Below are 19,361 nucleotides of genomic sequence, written 5' to 3'. Positions count from 1 at the left end.
GCCCGCCACTGCTGCACGGCTGTCTTTCCTCTTCTTCCTCCTCCTCCCCTTCCTCCTCCCCCTTCTCCTCCTCCATGCCAGCTCAGTTGAAGTTTCACCCAGAGCCAAACGCCCTTCTTCCATATCAGCTACGCAAACCTTGGGCTAGACAATGGAGTCACCGGGGGACTTGACAACTCCTAAGCATGCTCCGCAGCTTCATGGGAGTGGTTTTAAAACTCCTCCAGGTGATTTTAATATTTAGCTGGAGTTGAAGAACCTCCCTGGAACATTCTGGAAGCTGCCTGTGGGGGTGAGGGTGGGCTTCTGTCCCACACACCGTCATAAGCCCTCACCAGGCACCTGTGAGTCACTGATGACACCAACGCCTGTTCAGAGGGCTTTCCAGGCCCTCCCTGCCCAGGCGGGTAAACCTAGTGAGCAGGGATCTGTCTACCCACCTAGGAGACTTGACAGCGTGGATCTGTGTTGGGAATTGAAGGTCTGGGACACAAGCCTGGGCCTGGGAGACTCTTGACAAGGAAAGAGAACTCTAGGGCCACTTTTGTCCTCTATGGTGTAGAAGTGCTCAGCTTCGGTAGCAAAACCAGGCTTGATGGAGGACTTGGGTATGTGACCCTGGGGCCACTATGGCCAACATGGAGGAAACATGGACCCAGAACACTGTTAGCCCCCTGGAGGCCCTCCTTCTCTGGGAAAGAGAAAGATTACAGAGATGACAAAAGTCTTCACCTCCTCCTCGCTGGAATGGGGGCACTGCAGGGGCTTCTGGGATTTATATCTAGGGACAGCAGGCTAGAACAAGGGGCTGGAGGGGACCCCTGTGTTACCCTGTCCCTGGGGCAGAGAATCGTTTATCCAGTTATTACTGCACACTGTGCCTTTTCTTCCTGAGACAGAGATGGCACAAGGAGCCCCAAACCAGGCCCCAGACCTGCTTCTGCTACCCCCCTCCCCACCACAGAAACTCACAGCCAGGCAGACAAGAAAAACCAACTGTTTATTTACACCTCGTCTGTACATTACAGTTCCCTGGAAGGCGCCTGCCGCAGACCACCTGCTCCATTTGGGAGATGCAGGCTGGAGGCGCAGAGCTCAGGACCTGGGACTCAGCCTTGAGGCCTCAACCCACTTTTCTTCTCCCTGGAGCCTTGAAAGTGGTGGCCCCACCCCAACCCTACAGCTAAGTCCATTTTCAGATGCAAGCTCCTGGGGCAAAAACCCAAGATGAATCCCTGGACAGTCAGAAGCCATCTGACAAACACTTGGGCCCCAGAAGACTCAACCTCTGTGCAGACACAGCCAGAAGATCAGAGCCAGCAAGCTGAGTCCTCAAGGCGCACTGTCCCATGGTGGTCCTGACACCAGTGTGGTGTTTAATGGCACTCTGGTCTGAGCACCTTGGGCAGACAAGATGATCGAAGCAGGCAGGAGTGCAGTGAAGTCTCTTCCTCTCAGGCAGGGTCTGTTCTAGACACAGTGGTCTGAAACCTGGACCCATGGCCAAGCAATGGGACCCACATCGTCAGGGCTTCCTCTGGCAGGCAGGGTGATGCACCTATCTGTTAATGTCCCAGGTTCAAGGTGCACTCTGCCTTCTATAAATACCCACGTCAGCACAGGAAGAGGCTCGAGGAAGGGGTTGCTTTACAAAGTTACCCTTGTCTGGGATGCAAGGTTCCTAAACTAGCTGCAGGCTAGCTGAGGGACTAAGTGGGGGTGGGGGTGGGGGGTGGCGCCCTGCACTTCGGACAAGAAGGAAAGATTCTGTATAAAGCTACTGTGTCTACAGGACAGGGGAGGCCAAGGGGAAGCAGGGCTGGTCTCTGTGGGTGAACGCGCCTGCAGGTATGGCTGTCCACGGTGCAGGCACATGGCTAGAGCCAGACGTTTTGCACACATTTACAGACAGGAGGATGTAGAAAAGGAGAGGGGGGTTGTAACAGGGAGAATCCTGTGACAGGGAAGAAAAGGCACAAAGACAAGAACCCCAAACCATGCAGACAAAAAACAGCCTGTGCAGCACAGCAAAGCAGGTGGCCCCAGCAGGAGGCAGGGTCACCCCAGGGACAGTGGCACTTTGACCCACAGGAGAGGTGGCCCGAGATGCCATTCCCAGCTGGTGTCTCCTACATTACAGTCACAAGGGATAGAGGAGTCTGCAAGGTGTGAGGACCAAGGGCATGGAAGTGTGGTGGCATTGCCTTTCACCAGCTTACAGTTTCAACAACAAAAGCTTCTAGAAAGCGACTATTTTCTCCAGTGGGCCACAGATCTGTTTTCCCAGGCAGACAGGGCGGGCTGTGGTGCCCACCTTCACCAAATTCACACAAGGCAGATCCGGGCCAGGAGGTCTCCCAGGGAGGACAGGACTCCTCTGAGGCCCCCTTTGGAGCACCCCAGTCATAGCAGCCTAAAGAACCATCTTAGAAGGGAAGACCTGGGGGCCCCAAAGGGAGGACTTGGAAGGAAACTGGAGGAGACCCCTTTTCTCCAACCTAGAACCCATGAAGCCTTCTACAAAGTCCCCAATCTTCTGGTGAACAAAGCCGCTTTTTGGCATGCTTGGTGTAGGGTTAGATAGGGAGTTAGGCACCTGAGGGTCACAAACAGTGGCCTGGACGTTGACCAAACCCAATCCTGGCCCGTGGACACTGACAAAACTATTCAGGACATGCAGCTGTGTCTTGCAGACCAGAAGGCCCTGCAGTCCCGGGAAAACAGTCAGACCAAGTCCTGGTTGGGCTATCTAAGACTAAAACTCCCTTGGCCCGACTGTGGGCAGTATTCGTGATCACTCCAGTATCCGTGAGCCCCAAGAAAAGGTCAAAATCTAAGGACCCTCAAAACAGCTGCTCATTCTCAAGCCTGTCTGCTCTCCCATCTCCAAAGCATACTTTCCCTTGGCTTTGTAGTAATTAACTTTTTTCCTGCTGTTTCCGGTGTCCATCCTTGAATTCTTTCCCTGTCAAGACCAAGACTTTTCTAGTCCCATTCTAGAGACCTGGTCCTGGTAGCACAGTGTGCATTCCAAAACTTCCCCTGTTCCAATCATGACTAAACTTAGGTATAGATTTGCCAATACACCATACACAGAGAACACAAATAGGAGACTGTCCCGTTTCGCCAGGCCTTGCTGTGGGCTCAGGCCAGGTATTGAGTCTCTCTCTGGAACACAGCCTCCATGTATGCCTCCAGGACCATCAGAATCAGGCTGGGCCAAGATTCAGACTGGTCAATGGACTAGCACCTCCAGGAGCCTGAGCCAGGTGCTGGGCTGGCTACCCACAGGGAAGGACTAGGGCTCCCTCATGTGTCCAGTCAGAAAACAGGCAAATCCCACAAAGTCAGGAACCTCTCATGCTTGGTTGTGCAAGCAGACCACTGCCTCCTCTGAGGCTCTTTGCAAAGGGTCAGCAGACATCTTGCTCACCCACTCATAGTTACTGATCTCCAGGTGGCAGATCCCCCAGATTGGAGGACAGAAGGCCTTCCATCTAGGGTGAATGCTTACTACATGTCAGCACAGTAGCAGGAAAGGGCCACCATCTACCGTACCTGCAGCTCAGCCAACATCTCCACCAGTTTTCTCTACCTCTGACCAACAGCTTTCCCCAGAAAAGGTCCTAGCTAGCCTTGAGCTAGTCATTAGCATCACCTGGAGAGGTCTTTGAACATCTCAGTGCCGGGCCAACCACACCCCAATGAATACCCAGCACTGAAGATCAATCCTATTATCTCAATTGAACATTTGTCCCCAGGTGGTGACAAAGCAGTTTCCAGTCCTACGACTCTAAAAGGGTCCTGAACTCTTGTGGTTTTAGGATATCAGAAATAAGATCAAGAAAAAGGAATTCTTCTCTGATGAGTCCCAAAGAAAGCTACAGATTAAAATAAAACCACTGAGGTAAGGTCTAACTTTGGCCAATTCACAGTTGTTTCTAAAGCTAGAAGTGTGGCTTAGCAGCTCCCTGGCATGTGCACAGCACCGAGTTCCAACCCAGCTGATTTTATTTGGCTTCCTACTCACTGCAAGCACAGCTGTTACGCAAACGTGAATCTTCTACAGAACCTCCACCTGTGCGCTGTTCCCAGCCACAGTCACTGCTGAACTTCAGGCAAGTTACTGCTGATCACCCCTCACCCCGTGGTAGGGTTGTTAGGTTTGGCAAACATAACAGAGCCAACCAACCACCCCTCTCCCCCAGAAGTCAAACTGGCTCTTCTGGAGCATGCTTACAACTTGGGAGGCCTGAGGCCCACCCACACCAATGAAGTTATAAAATGTCTGGGAACCGGAAGTCTTAAAGGCTCATTTTAAATATGATCCAAGTATTACAAAGAACATATTGATTCTGAAAGTTTCCAGTTATTGTCCTTCTGATCTTCAAATCTACCTGCGCACCATGTGTCTGCCACCGAGTGAACTCACATGGAGGGGTCAGGGCAGAACTCCTCACTGGAAATGAGCCAGGGAGTCAGAAAACACAGCTGGCCAGCAGATTCTTTCCCCACCAAAGAAAGTTCTAGATTGATGGTGTGGATGGGGGGAATGGAAGGAGTGAGGAAGTAGATCTGGGACCATTAGACCATCTGTGCCCATCAGGGTAGCTTTCAAGCCAAGAAGGTGAGTTACAAAACATATATGGTCTTAGAAAGCCAAGATTGAGGTTTTATAAGGAATGTATTCTGGCTGAAGTTGGATTAAGCCTGAAATGTACCTTACATGAAATTCAGCCCCTCATTTAAAAGCCCATCTTCTAAGCCGGACATTGGTGGCTCACACCTGTAATCCTAACTACTAAGGAGGCTGAGATCTGAGGATCATGGTTCAAAGCCAGCTCTGCCAAGAAACTCTGTGAGACTCTTATCTCTAATAAACCACTGAGAAAACCGGAAATGATGCTGTGGCTCAAGTGGTAGAGCACTTGCCTTGAGCTGAAGAGCTGAGGGACATGCCCAGGCCCAGAGTTCATGCCCCATGACCCACCAAAAAAAAAAAAAGAAGAAGAAAAGAAAAGAAATGGCCATCTTCCAGAGGCCCCTCTGGCACCTGCCTGAGTCTACAGGGGACTTGGTGTTTCCTGGAAAAGTCTGTTCAGTGGAGCCTCCTACAGGGAGACAATTTTTCTGTTCCCTGTTCACCTGGTGGAAATTCTTTCCTATACTGAGTCTCTATGTAACTCCATCCTCTACAGCCTTCTCCAGAAATCCCTTCCTGCACAGCTAAAGAGCATCCACAAGGTGACACGGAAAATGCTGGTGCCTGGGCAAAGCCCTAGGAGCAGGACTCTGATTAGGCTGCCTCTGTAGCCTTCAGAAATAACCCAGACCAACCTCCTGCCATGATTCTTTTCCCATTCCTTCCTACTGGCAGATTCTCAAGACCCCACTTCTCCACCCTCCATCTCTGCCTACATCTGCAGAACACCACAGTTTCCTGAGTGAGCCCCCAGAATAGACCCTTTACCTCATTGTCTTCATGTGGCTTAGCTCATCTTAAGCGGACCAGCACAACCCACTCTCTGAAGCATGAGACAACCCCATCCATGTGGTTAAAAGGAAATCACAAGCTCCAAAGCTCAAGCATCTGGAATGGAAGAAAGACTGCCCAGCTTCCATCCTGCCTCCCTCCTCACCTCTCCCGCCCCTCCCTACTCTGCAAACACCACTCTGTCCCTCCCAACGTGCCTGAACCTTCCATTTTACACTAGAGGTGCCGGAGGAAACAAGAAACTGCAAGGGAGGAAATGAGAATGTACATGTTGATAGAGCTCTGGGGTGAGGAGAAGAATGAGAAGCCATATAAAACAGAGATGAAGTGGAAAACCCAGGTCAGTGCCCTGTTTACTCCCAGCTGCCCAGAAAAGATCCCATTAGGGGTCTCCATGGGAATTGTCACCACGGGTCAGAAGGATGGAAGACTGAGGTTTCCCTGCAGTGTGGCCTGCAGCTCTCCCCACCAGTGCAGCCCAAAGGCTGATACTCCTAAGGCTGCAGTGAAGGGACCTGACTACCTGGCAGCAGAGCCCAAGCTTGAGACCATCGCAAGGCTTGCCCTCACCAGGTGGCGTGGAGCCCGGGCTGGTGATGTGGGGTGGTGGGGACGGGATGCATCAGGTTGGCTGTGCACGTGTCAAGATGCAGCTGTGCGAGCCACGATCCTCCTGGGAAGTCACTTTTTGGGCTACCCGGTGTCAGCACCTGCTTCAGCTACTTCCCAGCCCCACCTTCTTCTTGGCCTTCCTTTCTACTCCATCCTTCTACCCCTGTCATAAAGATGAACCGAAAACAGACTTGGAAGCGGAGGTAGGTACGCAAGGATGGGCGGACACAGAAAACTACAAATGTCAACGGCTCGACTGAGGATGGCTCATGCCAGCTACTCCATAAACCCGCATCCTCTGGACCCCATACACCTGCACCCCTTTCTCTTCTTGAAGCTTCAACACCTGGGAGTGAAAGGTGGCTAAAGAGGTTACCCAAACTCCTGAAGCAGCTCATAACTCCTATGGGGAGAGGAAGAAATACCCCCCCCCCCCCCCGACACACACACACTCCCTAGAGTGTTTTCTGATTCTGATGCTCAGAGGTAGTCATTTTATCCAGTATCTGTGATCCACACTTCCAGTTCTTTCTGTGACAGCAATTCCTGAGAGCACACCTTGCACCTCGCAGTTCCAGGACCTTCTGACTCCTGCAGAGGAGCCACCAAGTGCACGTCCACCCACGGCCCCATGCTCACACCTTGCTTCCACGCATGAGCTCCCACACATGCTCCAGCAGAAAGCATGGGGAGTGTGAGTGTGAGTGTGGGGCCCTGGCTTGCATCCTTGGGCACGCCTGCCTCTTGGTCCTAGGGTTCCAAGGCCGCCCTGCAGCCATTCCCTGTCTCAGTGTTTGATCTCCAGGATGGAGGGGTTGTGGTCCAGGATGGCCAGGATAATCTTGTCCATGTACTGCCGCAGTCGGAAGTTGATCTCTTCCTGCTCCTTTAGGGCTTCCATTAGCTGAAGGAATAGGAAAGGGGGTCAGATGCTAGCAAGGGAGGTTCAGATGTCAGCCCAGCTGGGCTGCAATGAAGCCCAGATCGCTGGGCTTCCAGTGGGCCCAGGAGACCCTGGGAACCAGGCTGCAGACTAACCTCAGCACTTAAGAGGCCAAGGCATGAGTCTAAGGCAATGTATTTAATCTGAGGAGGCCAGGTGGGGGAAGTTTTCATAAAGGCAGAAAACATTGGCCAAAGACATTTATAACTAGGACTGACGTGTACAGTCCCAGGGCCAGGATGACTGTGATGCTGCCAGCTTTCCCTCTGCCTAGAATGGCTCCGGCCACCCCAGCTCTGCCCTTCTCTGGGGAACCCTTGCTGTGTCCTGTAAGTGTAGCTGACCTGCTGCCTTGGGCCTGAGGTTAGTGCCAGCTCCCTGGACATCCTTGAGGCCAGAAGCCCCAAGTCACAGACAGAGGGAAGGATAAAAACCACGAGGGGCTGGGAATGTGGCTTAGTGGTAGAGTGCTTGCCTAGCATGCATGAAGCCCTGGGTTTGATTCCTCAGTACCACATACACAGAAAAGGCTGGAAGTGGTGCTGTGGCTTAAGTGGTAGAGTGCTAGCCTTGAGCCAAAGAAGTTCAGGGACAGTGCCCAGGCCCTGAGTTCAAGCCCCAGGACTGGCAAAAAAAATAAAATAAAACCACATGAAAATAAAACCAGGCTTTTGTGGCAAAGACTCAGCTTTGGTGCTGGAGCCCTGGACCCTCTCCCCCACAGCCTGTGTCTGTAATGTGGAAGTGTGTCTAAAACCCCAGCGCTATGAGGCTAAGGGACTATGTGCAAAGCGGCTGCTCCCACAGGGACTCAAGCTGAGGCCCTGCCCTGCACGCCACCTCGCACTCAGCTCTGCTTGTCCTCCAGTAGTTGTGGGTGTGGACTCTCAGGCCAGGCCCTGGTCTGGCTTTTGGGCTCTGAGCAGCTTGGGGCTCATGGTCCCATAGGTGAGGAGTGGGGGACCAGGTTCCCCTCTGTGGGAGAGGCGGTGGCTACCTCATCTCTGGAGGCTGTGTCAATTTCTGCAGCCAGAGACTGGGCTTTGGTCTGAGTAGCAAAGAGGTTCTTTGCTTCGTAGAGGCTGAGGCTCAGGATCTGTCCGTTCAAATCATCATTCTGATCCCGCAGCTTATGATTCTCCTGCAGAGACAGTGTGTAGGCAATGCATCAGAGCCTTTGGAAGCTACTTCTACCCCACCACCGCCAACAGCCCTCAGCCCCTTCACTGGGAGTCATGGCCAGTGCAGGGGCCTGTAGATGACATGGCCTTTACTAGTCCTCAGGGTTGGAAGGACTAGGGCCTGGTCTAGGAACAGGGGTGCCCATGAGTTCAGTGTTGGAGGGGGTAGTCACAGCCCTGCTCAGCAGTCACGTTAGCAGTCAGGAGCTTGGCTGGCCTGGAGGGGGCTGACACTCTTGCCTCTTCCCTCAGGGAGGTTCTGCAGCCCTGCTTAGTAGGATCTGTTTGGAAGCACTGCTCTTGAGAATAGCTGACTCCAGGGTCCATCAGCCCCATTCTCCAGCTCTTGCCTACAGGCCTGTAAGGCTCACACCTGGGACTATGCTGCTGCTTGTAGATGGAGGAAAGGCTGTTTTAGAATCCCTGGCAGGAGAATGGTTCCCAGTACCTCTGCCTCAGGGCAGAGTGCTGCTGCCTCTGGCCTAGAGCAGGGCCGAGCTGAGCTGAGCTTTCACTGGACAGCACTCCCTGGCTGCCTCAGTGCCCTTCCTCATCCCATCCCTTACTCCAGAGTACTTCCAGGAACGATATGAAGTGGGGCCTCAGGCTTGGGGGCTATTTCCAAGAGAACCCAACCCAGCCAGTCTCAAATCTGCAGCTGGTTGAGTCTCATCTTCACCCCTAGCATTAAGGAAAGGAGTGCCTTCTTATGGACACAAAGGAGAGAGCTTGTGATCCACTGGACACAGCCAGAGTTAAAAGCTTGGCCTGGATGGTCAGCCCTGCAATCAGGCTGACGAGAGGAGATGGGACAGGGGAAGGGGAAACATGGAGGCAGCTGCTCCAGGCTTCCTCCCAGGGGCCTCTGTGCAGCAAGCCCACATAGCTGACCTGGGTACCTCATCAGAGCCTCCGAACAGTGAGGTTTGGGGGCCCACCTGCTTCAGCCGTTTGACCTCATGCTCAAGTTCCACCTCACGGGCTCTGGCATTGAACTCGCCCAGGCCAGATGCACTGCGGCCCCTGCCCGGCCGCTCGCAGTCCAGCTTGTACATCTGCAGGTGCTCCAGCTCCTTACGCAAATCCTCAATGAGCTGCGAGGGAGACAGGCTGGTTGGCGGGAGCGGCGATGTTGAGGGCAGCCCTGGGGGCCCCAGGCCTGGGACCCACCTCCTGTGTTGCCTCCCGCTCTTTCTGGAACTCAAGGCGGTTCTGCCGTAGCTTGTCCATCATGCGCTTGTACAGATCCATCTCATCCTTGAGCCGCAGGCTGGTGTCTTCCAGCCGGTCGGACATGCGCTGCCGCTCCTGGAGCAGGGAGACTCGGTTGGAGGGATAAATTCCCAGAGGAAAGCATTATACTAGGCATGGGTATGGCGGATGGAGAGGCAGCCCAGCCCCTGTGGACAGAGCCCTCCAAGTCCTGATCTGAAGAAACAGCTAGGTCCCCTATGATTCTGGAAACATCTCAGTCCTCTGAAATCCTTCAGTGATGTCACTGAATAGAAGTTGTTAGTCCAAATAGAAACTAACCCCTTTTGCTCTCTCTTAAGACTGCAATTCCCCATACAGAAGGAATAGATATAATATACATATATAACATACATATATATGTATGTTATACGTGTGTAAATGTATATTATATCTATTCCTTCTGTACTGTATATATGTATATTACATATGTATTACATATTCACCATAGAAAACTTGGAAAATTGGAAATTCAGAAAGATGAGTCATTATTCACATACTTCTGATTTGGTTGGTAGGGCATTTTCAGACATTCAGAAACTAAAAGAAAAGCCCCAATGACCTAGCATTGCTGGGACCTGCCTCTCACCTCATCCAGTTTCTCTGTCTGTGACTTGAGCCGCGTCACTGTTGTTTTAAGCTCAGTATTTTCTTCCTCTAATTGCTGTACCCTAGGGGAAGAAGAACAGAAGTCTTAGAGATCTAGAATGGCTGTGTCTTACAAGAGAATGATGACCCATACCAGAAATCAACCGAGAGAAGAGAAGGGTAAATGTCTCAAATGAAAACACAGTTTTGTGTATGTGTATGTGTGTGTGTGTGTTGGGGGGGGGGGGGGGGAGGAGTGATGGTACTATGTCTTGTTCTCAGGTCCTCACTGTCTTACTTGCTTTTTAACTTAAAGTTGGTGCTCTACCCCTTAAGCCATATCTCCACTTACACAGGCTATAAATTTCTAATCCTCAAATGCAAACTGCTCCAAAATCAGAAACTTTTTTTTGCCAGTCCTGGGGCTTGAACTCAGAGCCTGGGCACTGTCCCTGAGCCTCTCTCTGCACTCAAGGCTAGCACTCTACCACAGCACTACTTCTGGCTTATTCTTTTTTTGTGGTACTAAGGAATCAGACCCAGGGCTTCATGCATGTGAGGCAAGCACTCAACCACTAAGCCACATTCCCAGCACCTCAGAAACTTTTTGAGTACTGACATGATACCTCAAGCTAAAGGTTCAATACCAGGAAACTTGATATCATGTACAAATTTTCAACACTGCCTAAAATTATCTCAAGGCTATGTGCATCAGCTGTGTAGAAACAAAAATAAATTTCCTGTTTAGAGTTGTGGCCCATTCCCAATCTCAGCATTAGTGTGGAGGTAACAATCCTCTGTGGCAGTGTTTATGAAGGGCTGCCCCAAAGTGACAGAGGAGATGGTACTCAGTACTCAGTACTTGGTACTCCAGCGATTTCATGGGGCATGAATGAGTGGAGCGGTTGAAATGTGGCAGGGTCATTTCTGGCATTCAATCTTGCAGTATTACCCCTGCCAAAATGCAGTCATTTCTCGTAGGGGTTTCCTACCCTAGGAGAGGCTCCCAAGCAAGGGCCAGAGATAAAATCAAACCCCTCATGGAAGGTGGTCGGAGCTGGTGGAGGAAGTGAGAAATGAAGCATGCTGTGTGACTGTGGAAACAACATCCACAAATTCTATGTGAACAGCGCCCCCTGGAGTTACGCAAAGGGCAGCAGCTTCCCAGGAGGCTTTCAGATCATCTTCCTCTGGCGCATGCTCACTCTTCTCCACCACCCCTCTGGGGCCAGCAGCCATCGCAGCCTCAGAGATAAGCAAACAGCAGCTTCTAGAGCGTGAGTCCAAATTTAACATGCACATCAGGTGACAAAGGTGACAGAGTGGGTCTCAGCCCCAGGGGAGCTGGGAAGTCTCCTTGCCAAACTATATTGGGGCTTGATCCCCCAGTCTCCTCGGGACTGCCTTGCCTCAAAGGCATGGGAGAGAGCCTTCCTAGGTACCTCTAGGCATCTCACATGGCCCCAACTCTCAGCCACTGCTCTGCTCCCTTCCCTGCCCAGCCTGGGCTCCAATGAGAGGCTCTGAGCCACCCAGTCACTGGGGGGCTGTGCACTAGGAAGTGTCTTCTCTGGCAGGGGCTGGTCACAGAGAGGGTGACATTGGGCCTCATACAACCTCACTATGTGCATGGGGTGTGTGTGTGGTGGTGGTGATGGGGTGGGGGGCTCTGTGGGACAGACAAGGAGGAGATGGCAACATGTCCAAGGCTTGTAAGCTAATGAGTAACCAGCCCAGATGTCTAAGCCAGGGAAAGTTCTAGCCCTGCCTGTCTCAAATTCCAGCAATGGAGCCCATGGAAAACCTAGGTAGGCTCTAGGTTTCTATTTCCTTTGGCTGTGGGCCCCTGGCTCAACCTATCAATATCAATGTTCAGGGTTAGGGAAGGATATGACAGCAGGGGGCGTGCCAAGCCTGGATATCAGACTAAGCCTCAGCCTGAGGAGAGAGCCAGCTTGTTTGCTTGTTTGCTTGCTTGCTTGCCTGCCTGCCTGCCTGCCTCCCTCCTTCATTTCTTCTTCTTCTTCTTTTTTTTTTTGTCTGTCATGGGGCTTGAACTCTGGGCCTGGGCGCTGTCCCTCGCTCTTCAGCTCAAGGCGAGTGCTTTACCTCTTGAACCACAGACCACTTTCGGTTTTCTAGTGGTTTATTGGAGATCAGAGTCTCATGGACTTTTCTGCCTGGGCTGGCTTTGAACCACGATCCTCAGATCTCAGCCTCCTGAGTAGCTAGGATTACAGGTGTGAGCCAGCGGCGCCCAGCCTTCCTTTCTTTTTAATGTGTTTGAACTCAGGGCCTGGACACTGTCTCTGGGCAATTTTGCTTAAAGCTAGGTAGGGCTCTACTACTTTGAACCACCGCTCCACCTCTTTTTTTTTTTTGTCAGTTGTGGGGCTTGACCTCTGGGCCTGGGCACTGTCTCTCAGCTCTTTAGCTTAAGGCGAGCGCTCTACCACTTGAGCCACAGTGCCACTTCTGGTTTTCTGGTGGTTAATTGGCAATAAGAGTCTCATGGACTTTCCTGCTCAGGCTGGCTTTGAACCCTGATCCTCAGATCTCAACCTCCTTAGGAGCTAGGATTACAGGTGTGAGCTACTGGAGCCCTGCTACCTCTGGTTTTTGAATAGTTAATTGGAGGTAAAGAGTCTCATGAGGACCTTTCTGATCAGGCTGGTTTCAAATCCCAGTCCTCAGATATTAGCCTCCTGAGTAGCTAGAATTGCAGGCATGAGCCACGGGCTCATGGGTTTCTTTTTTAAAACCTATTCTCTTACCTCCTAATATCTAGGAGGGAGCTACTATGAACATTCTTTTGCATCCTAAGGAATGTACCATGTGTTGCTAATGTATCAGCAGTAGAGAGGTTAGCGTAAGAGGCTCAGTGAGCTGCCGGGGTGGGAGCACGTTTTGGGGTGCAAGGTTCTGGCACATACCTGGTATTGAGCAGCTCTAGCTCAGTGCTCTTCTCCCGCTCCAGCTTGCTGTAGGCCTCACGGTGTCTCCGGGCCTCCTCCTCCAAGGTCTGCTCAGCTGTGGTCTCCTGATCCTTCACCATCTCTTCCAGCTCATGCACTCTGGGGGTGGGAGGGGGCAAGCTCCATGGTCTGTGTGGTCTTACTCTGACTCAGACACGCTGGGCCCTCAGAGCCTCTAACACTCCACTGAAGGAGGTTCTGGTGTATTTGCTAGACCTGTAGGCCCACCAGCTTTGCTAACCAAAGAATCAGGGTCACCATAACACCTCAAGAGTGATGTTAGTCACACGTGGCTGGGAGAGGCAGGTCTGGAGAAGGCCCAGGAGGAACAAAGTCTCACAGAGATGGAGGGACATGTGAAGCATGGGCCTGGCCACAGCTGGATGAACAGCCTCAGGCCTCGTCTCTCCTTTCTGCTCTGCCTCCCTGGCCAGAGTCCCTCCAATAACAATCCCTCAATTCAGCCTGTTGAGCATCAGGACTAAAAATAGGCACATCTTGGCTAGTGGCCCCACGCATGCCAGACCCGGGAAGGCCCAGGTCCCTTCATGGACATCATAACTAACTAGTGTTTTACTTTATCAGTCTGGGGTACTGCTCACTGACCAGTCTCTCATGAAGGCTGACCTTCGGGATGTATAAAAGGGCCCATCTTTGGGTCCTATGTGGTAGAGGACCGGACTTAGGCGATGCTTGGTCCCCTCCCACTGGTCCACAACAGACTCCCCTCTGCAGAGCTTGACTCCAAGAAAAGACCAAGGTGGGGGCGGGGAGAGGGGGAGGTGGAAAGAGGGAGGGAGAGAGAGGTAGATCCCACCTCCTGTCTTAGGTCCACCCTGGAGCTGCTGAGCTAGTGGGGAATCAGGAGTCAAGGTCACACAGCTGGAGGGACTGAGGTCCTCTCCTCTGGTCTCTCAGCAGTGGGCTCCAGCCCTCTGCAGAGCCAGCTCCACTGACCTGTGCACCAGCTGCGTGTTCTCCTGCTTCAGCTTGCTCTTCAGATCCCCACTGGTCAGACTGTCATTCTCCAGCTCTGTCACCTTTTTCTCCAGGAAGCTCACCTGCAGCAGGGACAGAGGAGAAAACACCTCTGAGGCTAGAGGTCTCAGAACTAACAACGCCAACCCACTGCTCATGAGAAGAGCCGTTATGTGTGGTATGTGTGGAGTCCATGATCTATGCCCCCCATTCCTACCTCCTAAGAAGGGCCAAGTGTCTTCTGAGTCCCCAGAAAGCAGTCTGGAACACGCCCCCCCTTCCTCCCCCTAGAAGCATGCACACACAGAGTCCCTTCTTTTTCCATGCCAGGCCTACCTTCTCAGTGATGTCATTGTCACAGGAGTCAATGCTATCCCGGAACAGATCCTCAGTGCTGCCGTTACTGCTGCTGAAGTTACTGTGGTGCATGAGCTGCCTGTAGGGTGGGAGGGCACCTGGCTGCGGAGGCTGAATAGATGGGCGCTGACAGCCTGGGGTCTGGACCCAGGACTGTGGGCTGGGTGTACATCCCATACACACTATGGAGGCTGCCAGAAAGGCTGCCAAGGCTGCCCTTATTCAACCAGGGAGGAGCTTCTCCTGACCACACACAACAGGGGGTGGCAGAGAGGCTGCTGGGCCCCTCTCTGAGCGCCTGGCAGCCCTGGACAATTGATCACCAGCAGCTACCAGTGCACAGCTGGCCCATGAGGCTCTCCTCTCCCAGCTGGACACCTCCATGAAGAAGCCTGACTCCTGCTCTGTCTCCAGGGACTCAGCAAAAGGTAGTGACAGGCACGAGGGGCATCTCAGAGGCAGGCCTGAGACCGATTGGACAAGAGGGGACACAGGGCAGAAGCAGACCTCTGGCCACTCTGCCATGCCTCTCTGATGACCCTCTGCTCATTCAGCCACACACAGGATGCTGTCTGGGTCTGGGTTTGTGGCGTGGAACAAGCTGATGGGGATAACACCCAACCTGCCAGCTCCCAGGGGTACCTTACCTTCCAAAGGCTGTGCTTGAGATCTTCCGGTTGGGGCTGGAGAGACAGAGAGGGGACAGTCACTGAGAAGAGCAGCTCTGGGCAGATGTTTCCTCTGCCTCTGCCTGGACACAGGGGTGCAGGACAGGCACCCCTTCACAGAAGGGTCACCTCCCCTGGGCCTGGGAAGGAGCACTTTGATTTCCCATTGTGGGGAACATCCCCAGGGCGAGCCCTGTTCAGTAGCTCTCTCACCTGCTGGGACAGTGGGCTGCCCCGCGCCCCCAGGCCTCACCTGTTGGCCTTCAGGTTTTTCAGCCGGGCTTCCAGGTCATTCAGCAGGTTGATCTTCTTGCAGCACTGAGAGCAGTAGACGTCCAGCAGCTCACTGTTGTACGCATGTCGCATCTTCCTTGGGGTCTGTCCGGCGCTGGGCCGCAGGAGGGAGAGGAGAAAGTCACTTTCTCAGTTGCTGACCAGCTGAGCTCTGTCATGCCCCACCCTGCTGAGTTTACTTTATTTGCTGTCCCAAGACCTGGGACACCAAATAACCTGGGGAGGGGAGTGGAAATGAAGCAACAAAGCATCCTTCCCCAGTGCTGGCAAAGAGGAGGCCTTTGAGATGTACCCATGCAACAGGAAGGCAAACTGAGAGTCAAGGTCACAGGAATCAGGTGGGTGGAAAGGGATCACAGGTTCCTTGAAAGGACTTCTAACACTGAGCTCTAGGGAAGGCAAGATGGCACAGCCTTCACCTCCTCCCCTTAGGAGGGGCTGCAGCCTTCCGGCTCAGTTAAGGGCTTCTTTCCCAACATGGGAAGGGGGCGGGGCATGCCTCCCAACTAGGATGCAAGGGCCACACCCCAGCAGCAGAGCTACGTGCTCAGCAAGGAGGATGGACAGTCAGTTCAGGATCTGGCCTGCCTGACCTTTCCCCCGACTCCCACCCGGATGAGGCTGCATTAGTCTGTCATTTTTCCTGAACCCCATATATCATCCCAGACCATGGGGCCACCTGGAAGACACTGAAGACCCCAGATCTGAGTAGACATTGGTCCTGGTCTCGTCGTCGGGACAGGGGCTGCTGGGGGCACAGTCCACGTCATCGCCCTCCCCGTAGTCTTCAAACTGCTCCTCATTGCTTATGAGTGAGGCGGAGGAGTGCGTGGAGAGGTCTGATGTCGTCATGGATGGAGTGTGTACCAGGGACCTTCAGGCCAAAACATCTAGTTAGTAAGGCCGGGGTGGAGACCCAGCTGGGAGGCCCTGCGGACAGCAGGAGCCTGACCTTGGGGGCCCCACCCTAAAGAGAGCATCTCACCACAGAAACTTCCCGCAGGAGAGACGGCAAACCCATCCCACCCCCAACACTGGTTACGACTTAATGAACCAGCTACATATAATATAATTATATCTAGTTAATTAGTATTAGTGAATCTAATTATTAAATTATAGACTATCAAACAGTTGTCGAAAAGCTTGGGAAAATATTGGCAACAAGTGGGGAAAACGAGTATCAATAAAAAGTTAGGGCCAGTGTGGTGGTATATACCTGTAATCCCAGATACTTGGGAGGTAGAAGCAGGAAGATAGCAAGTTTGAGGCCAGCTCAGAAAAGAAATTCAGACAAAAGGGCTGGATTGGGGGGATACGGTGGCTGAAATGGTAAAATGCCTAGCATGTTTAAGATCCTGGATTCAGTCCTTACCACCACAAAAAATAATATATCCATCTATCCATCCATCCATCTATCCATCCCTCCATCCATCCATCCATCCATCCATCCATTCACCCATCCATCCAAACTTTGAGACTTTAAAAAATGAGTATGTAAGCTCTATACAGAAAGAAACATTGGAAAATACTTGGTGGTACTGGGGTTTGAACTCAGAGCACTATTCTTGCAGTGCAGATACTCTACCTCTTGAGCCTACAAAATACAAATATTAAAATAATAACAGGACTTGGATAGGGGTATTTTACCCCCACTGCTCACTTTTTTAAAAATCTTTTTCAGGTTTTTCTATTTATTAGCAGTACTGGGGGTTTGAGCTCAGGGCCTTGAGCCGTATCTTCAGCCCCTTTTGCTTTTATTTTTGAGCTAATATTTTGAATGTATGCCTGGGTTGGCTTGGACTACAATCTGACTGGGCAAACAAGTGAGTACACCACCATACCCAACTATTGGTTGAGATGGAATCTCCAAGCTAGCCTCAAATTGAGATCCTCCTTATCTCCATCTCCTGAGAAACTAGGATTAAAGGTATAAGGCACCATGTTTGGTCTTTTTCAACATTGGAATTAACATGTACATCTCTGAAATGATAAATAACAATGAGCTACTAGTAGCAAAGAACATGAGTCAGAGATCTCAGGTTCTGGGGTGTCTCATGGGTTACCCATGATGTGGCCTGTGATACACTGGGGACTAGCTGAGTCCATAAATACCCTAAGAACAAAAAAGAGGACCACACACCCCCTGTCACATCTACCGGCCTTTAGCCTCCATGTAACCATTTCTCCATCTTATCACTCAAAGGTTTCACTTTTCCCAAACTCACTGAGCGTACGCACTTCAAACGAGAAAGCTGAGCAGGGAAAGAAGCCCCAAAGGGTGTAGGCGACAGTTCTCAATCTATGCCCCCGAGGAACCTCCATTTCTACTTAAGGATCACAGTTTAATGACAGGGTGCTGAAGACCAAGTCTCATGGCACCTCATCCCTATTTTATTTAGTCATTTGTGTGTCCTAGGATTCTTCTGCACTTCAGCAGAGCTGCTGATCAAACTTCTCAATTCTTCCTATTATGCAGTTTACCCAAGCCCTCCTTACCTACTGCTGTCTTGCCTCCTGGTAGGTAGGTCCAGAAAACCACAGGACCACCAACTGGTGGACAATCAGCTAGTAGGGATCAATAGTTCTGTGGGGGAGGTAGGGAAGAATAGCTGACAAACCGCCCCCAGGGAGAAATCCCCAGTAACTTCTCTCAAGGGAAATGCCAAAAGCATCCTGCCTCATGAGCACTGAGAAAACCTGTTAGGTTCAATTACATGAATTTCCCTTTTATTATTCTTTGAAAATATTTTTATATTTGAAAATGGATTAAAAGTTTGCCATCTCGGGCTGGGAAGGTAGCTCAGTGGTAAAATGCTTGCCCTGCGTGCATAAGGCCCTGGGTTAGATTCCTCAGCACCACGTAAGCAGAAAAAGCTGGAAGTGGCACTGTGGCTCAAGTGGTAGAGTGCTAGCCTTGAGCTGAAGAGCTGAGGATCAGGGCCCAGGCCCAGAGTTCAGGCTCCACGACCAACAAAAAAAGAAAGAAAGAAAAGAAAAAGGTTGCCATCTCATGATTCAACCAACACTGGAAGAGTCTCTTCCCTCTTCAAATATCTCCATCAGTGCCCTGTCCCCCTCCTCGCCTATTTAGGGCACCACCTCCAACTGCCATGGCTTCCCAGATGCAGTGGTGGCAAACGGTGGTGAGCCTGTTATACTCGCAGAGACTGAACTGGAAGAGACAACTGGTGAGCCCGTTATACTTGCAGAGACTGAATTTGCAGGCTGAACTAGAAGGAACTCCTGTCTGATGATACCAAACTAGAAGGTAACTCGGCTGCACTGCAAAGTCAGAGTCACAGGGTCTTACTTAGGTCTTTTTTTTTTTTTTTTGTGGTGCTACAGCTCAAACCTATGGCCTTGATCATAGTATGTAACTGCTCTGCCTCTGAGCTATACACCCAGCCCCACCAAAGTCTTTGGAGTGGTTTTAAAAACAAAAACAAAAACACATTCCTGGGCAGCACCTGCCGAGCAAGCACAAGGCCCTCCAGCACCGCAAGAACACACACAAAAAAAACCATTTCTGATGTCAGCATGATCAATACAGAAAATATAGGTTATATAACTGAGTATAGATACAATTAAAATGATCGGCCATTTACCTCCAAGAAATAACTAATTTTAAGAGTAAATTTTCTAGTAATTTTTCTATATACAGATAGTACGTGTTCTTCTTTTAATAAAGATCATAATGACATCTTTATAACTTCTTGCTGTTTTGTTGGCTTGAACTCAAGGCCTGGGTACTACCCCTGAGCTTTTTTACTCAAGGTTAGCACTCTATCACTTGAGCTACAGCTCTACTTCTGGCTTTTTAGTAGTTAAGTGGAGATAAAAGAGTTTCACAGGCTTTCCTGCCCAGCCTAGGCTAGCTTCGATCCTCAGGTCTCAGCCTCCTGAGTAGCTAGGGTCACAGGTGTAAGCCACTGGCGCCTGAGGGTAACTTGGATTTTATAAGTATCTGATATCATGAATCTCATATCATTACTCATTCAAACTTGTCTTTGTATAGCTGTC

At 51.3% G+C, this 19,361-nt stretch overlaps 1 protein-coding gene across 2 annotated transcripts in view; it reads right to left on the bottom strand.

Annotated features, from left to right (window-relative positions):
* Positions 1–5,031: 5,031 nt before the first annotated feature.
* Rab11fip4 (RAB11 family interacting protein 4) overlaps positions 5,032–19,361 on the bottom strand; it is a 95,605-nt gene continuing 81,275 nt past the window's right edge. For both annotated transcript variants that reach the window (XM_042691524.1, XM_042691533.1), the window contains 11 exons: positions 16,021–16,215; positions 15,301–15,435; positions 15,027–15,062; positions 14,359–14,458; positions 14,002–14,105; positions 13,003–13,143; positions 10,071–10,152; positions 9,401–9,538; positions 9,169–9,324; positions 8,047–8,190; positions 5,032–7,010 (listed from right to left, as the gene is read on the bottom strand). In XM_042691524.1, the coding sequence (XP_042547458.1) occupies positions 6,894–7,010; positions 8,047–8,190; positions 9,169–9,324; positions 9,401–9,538; positions 10,071–10,152; positions 13,003–13,143; positions 14,002–14,105; positions 14,359–14,458; positions 15,027–15,062; positions 15,301–15,435; positions 16,021–16,215 (1,348 nt within the window). In that variant the 3' untranslated portion in view covers positions 5,032–6,893. The remainder of the gene's footprint in view (positions 7,011–8,046; positions 8,191–9,168; positions 9,325–9,400; positions 9,539–10,070; positions 10,153–13,002; positions 13,144–14,001; positions 14,106–14,358; positions 14,459–15,026; positions 15,063–15,300; positions 15,436–16,020; positions 16,216–19,361) is intronic.

This window comes from Dipodomys spectabilis, unplaced genomic scaffold (genome assembly GCF_019054845.1).
Source record: "Dipodomys spectabilis isolate Male_0828 unplaced genomic scaffold, ASM1905484v1 ptg000004l, whole genome shotgun sequence".
Classification (NCBI taxonomy): domain Eukaryota; kingdom Metazoa; phylum Chordata; class Mammalia; order Rodentia; family Heteromyidae; genus Dipodomys; species Dipodomys spectabilis.
Note: the sequence above shows the minus strand (reverse complement) of the source record. Positions and strands in the feature narration are given on the sequence as shown.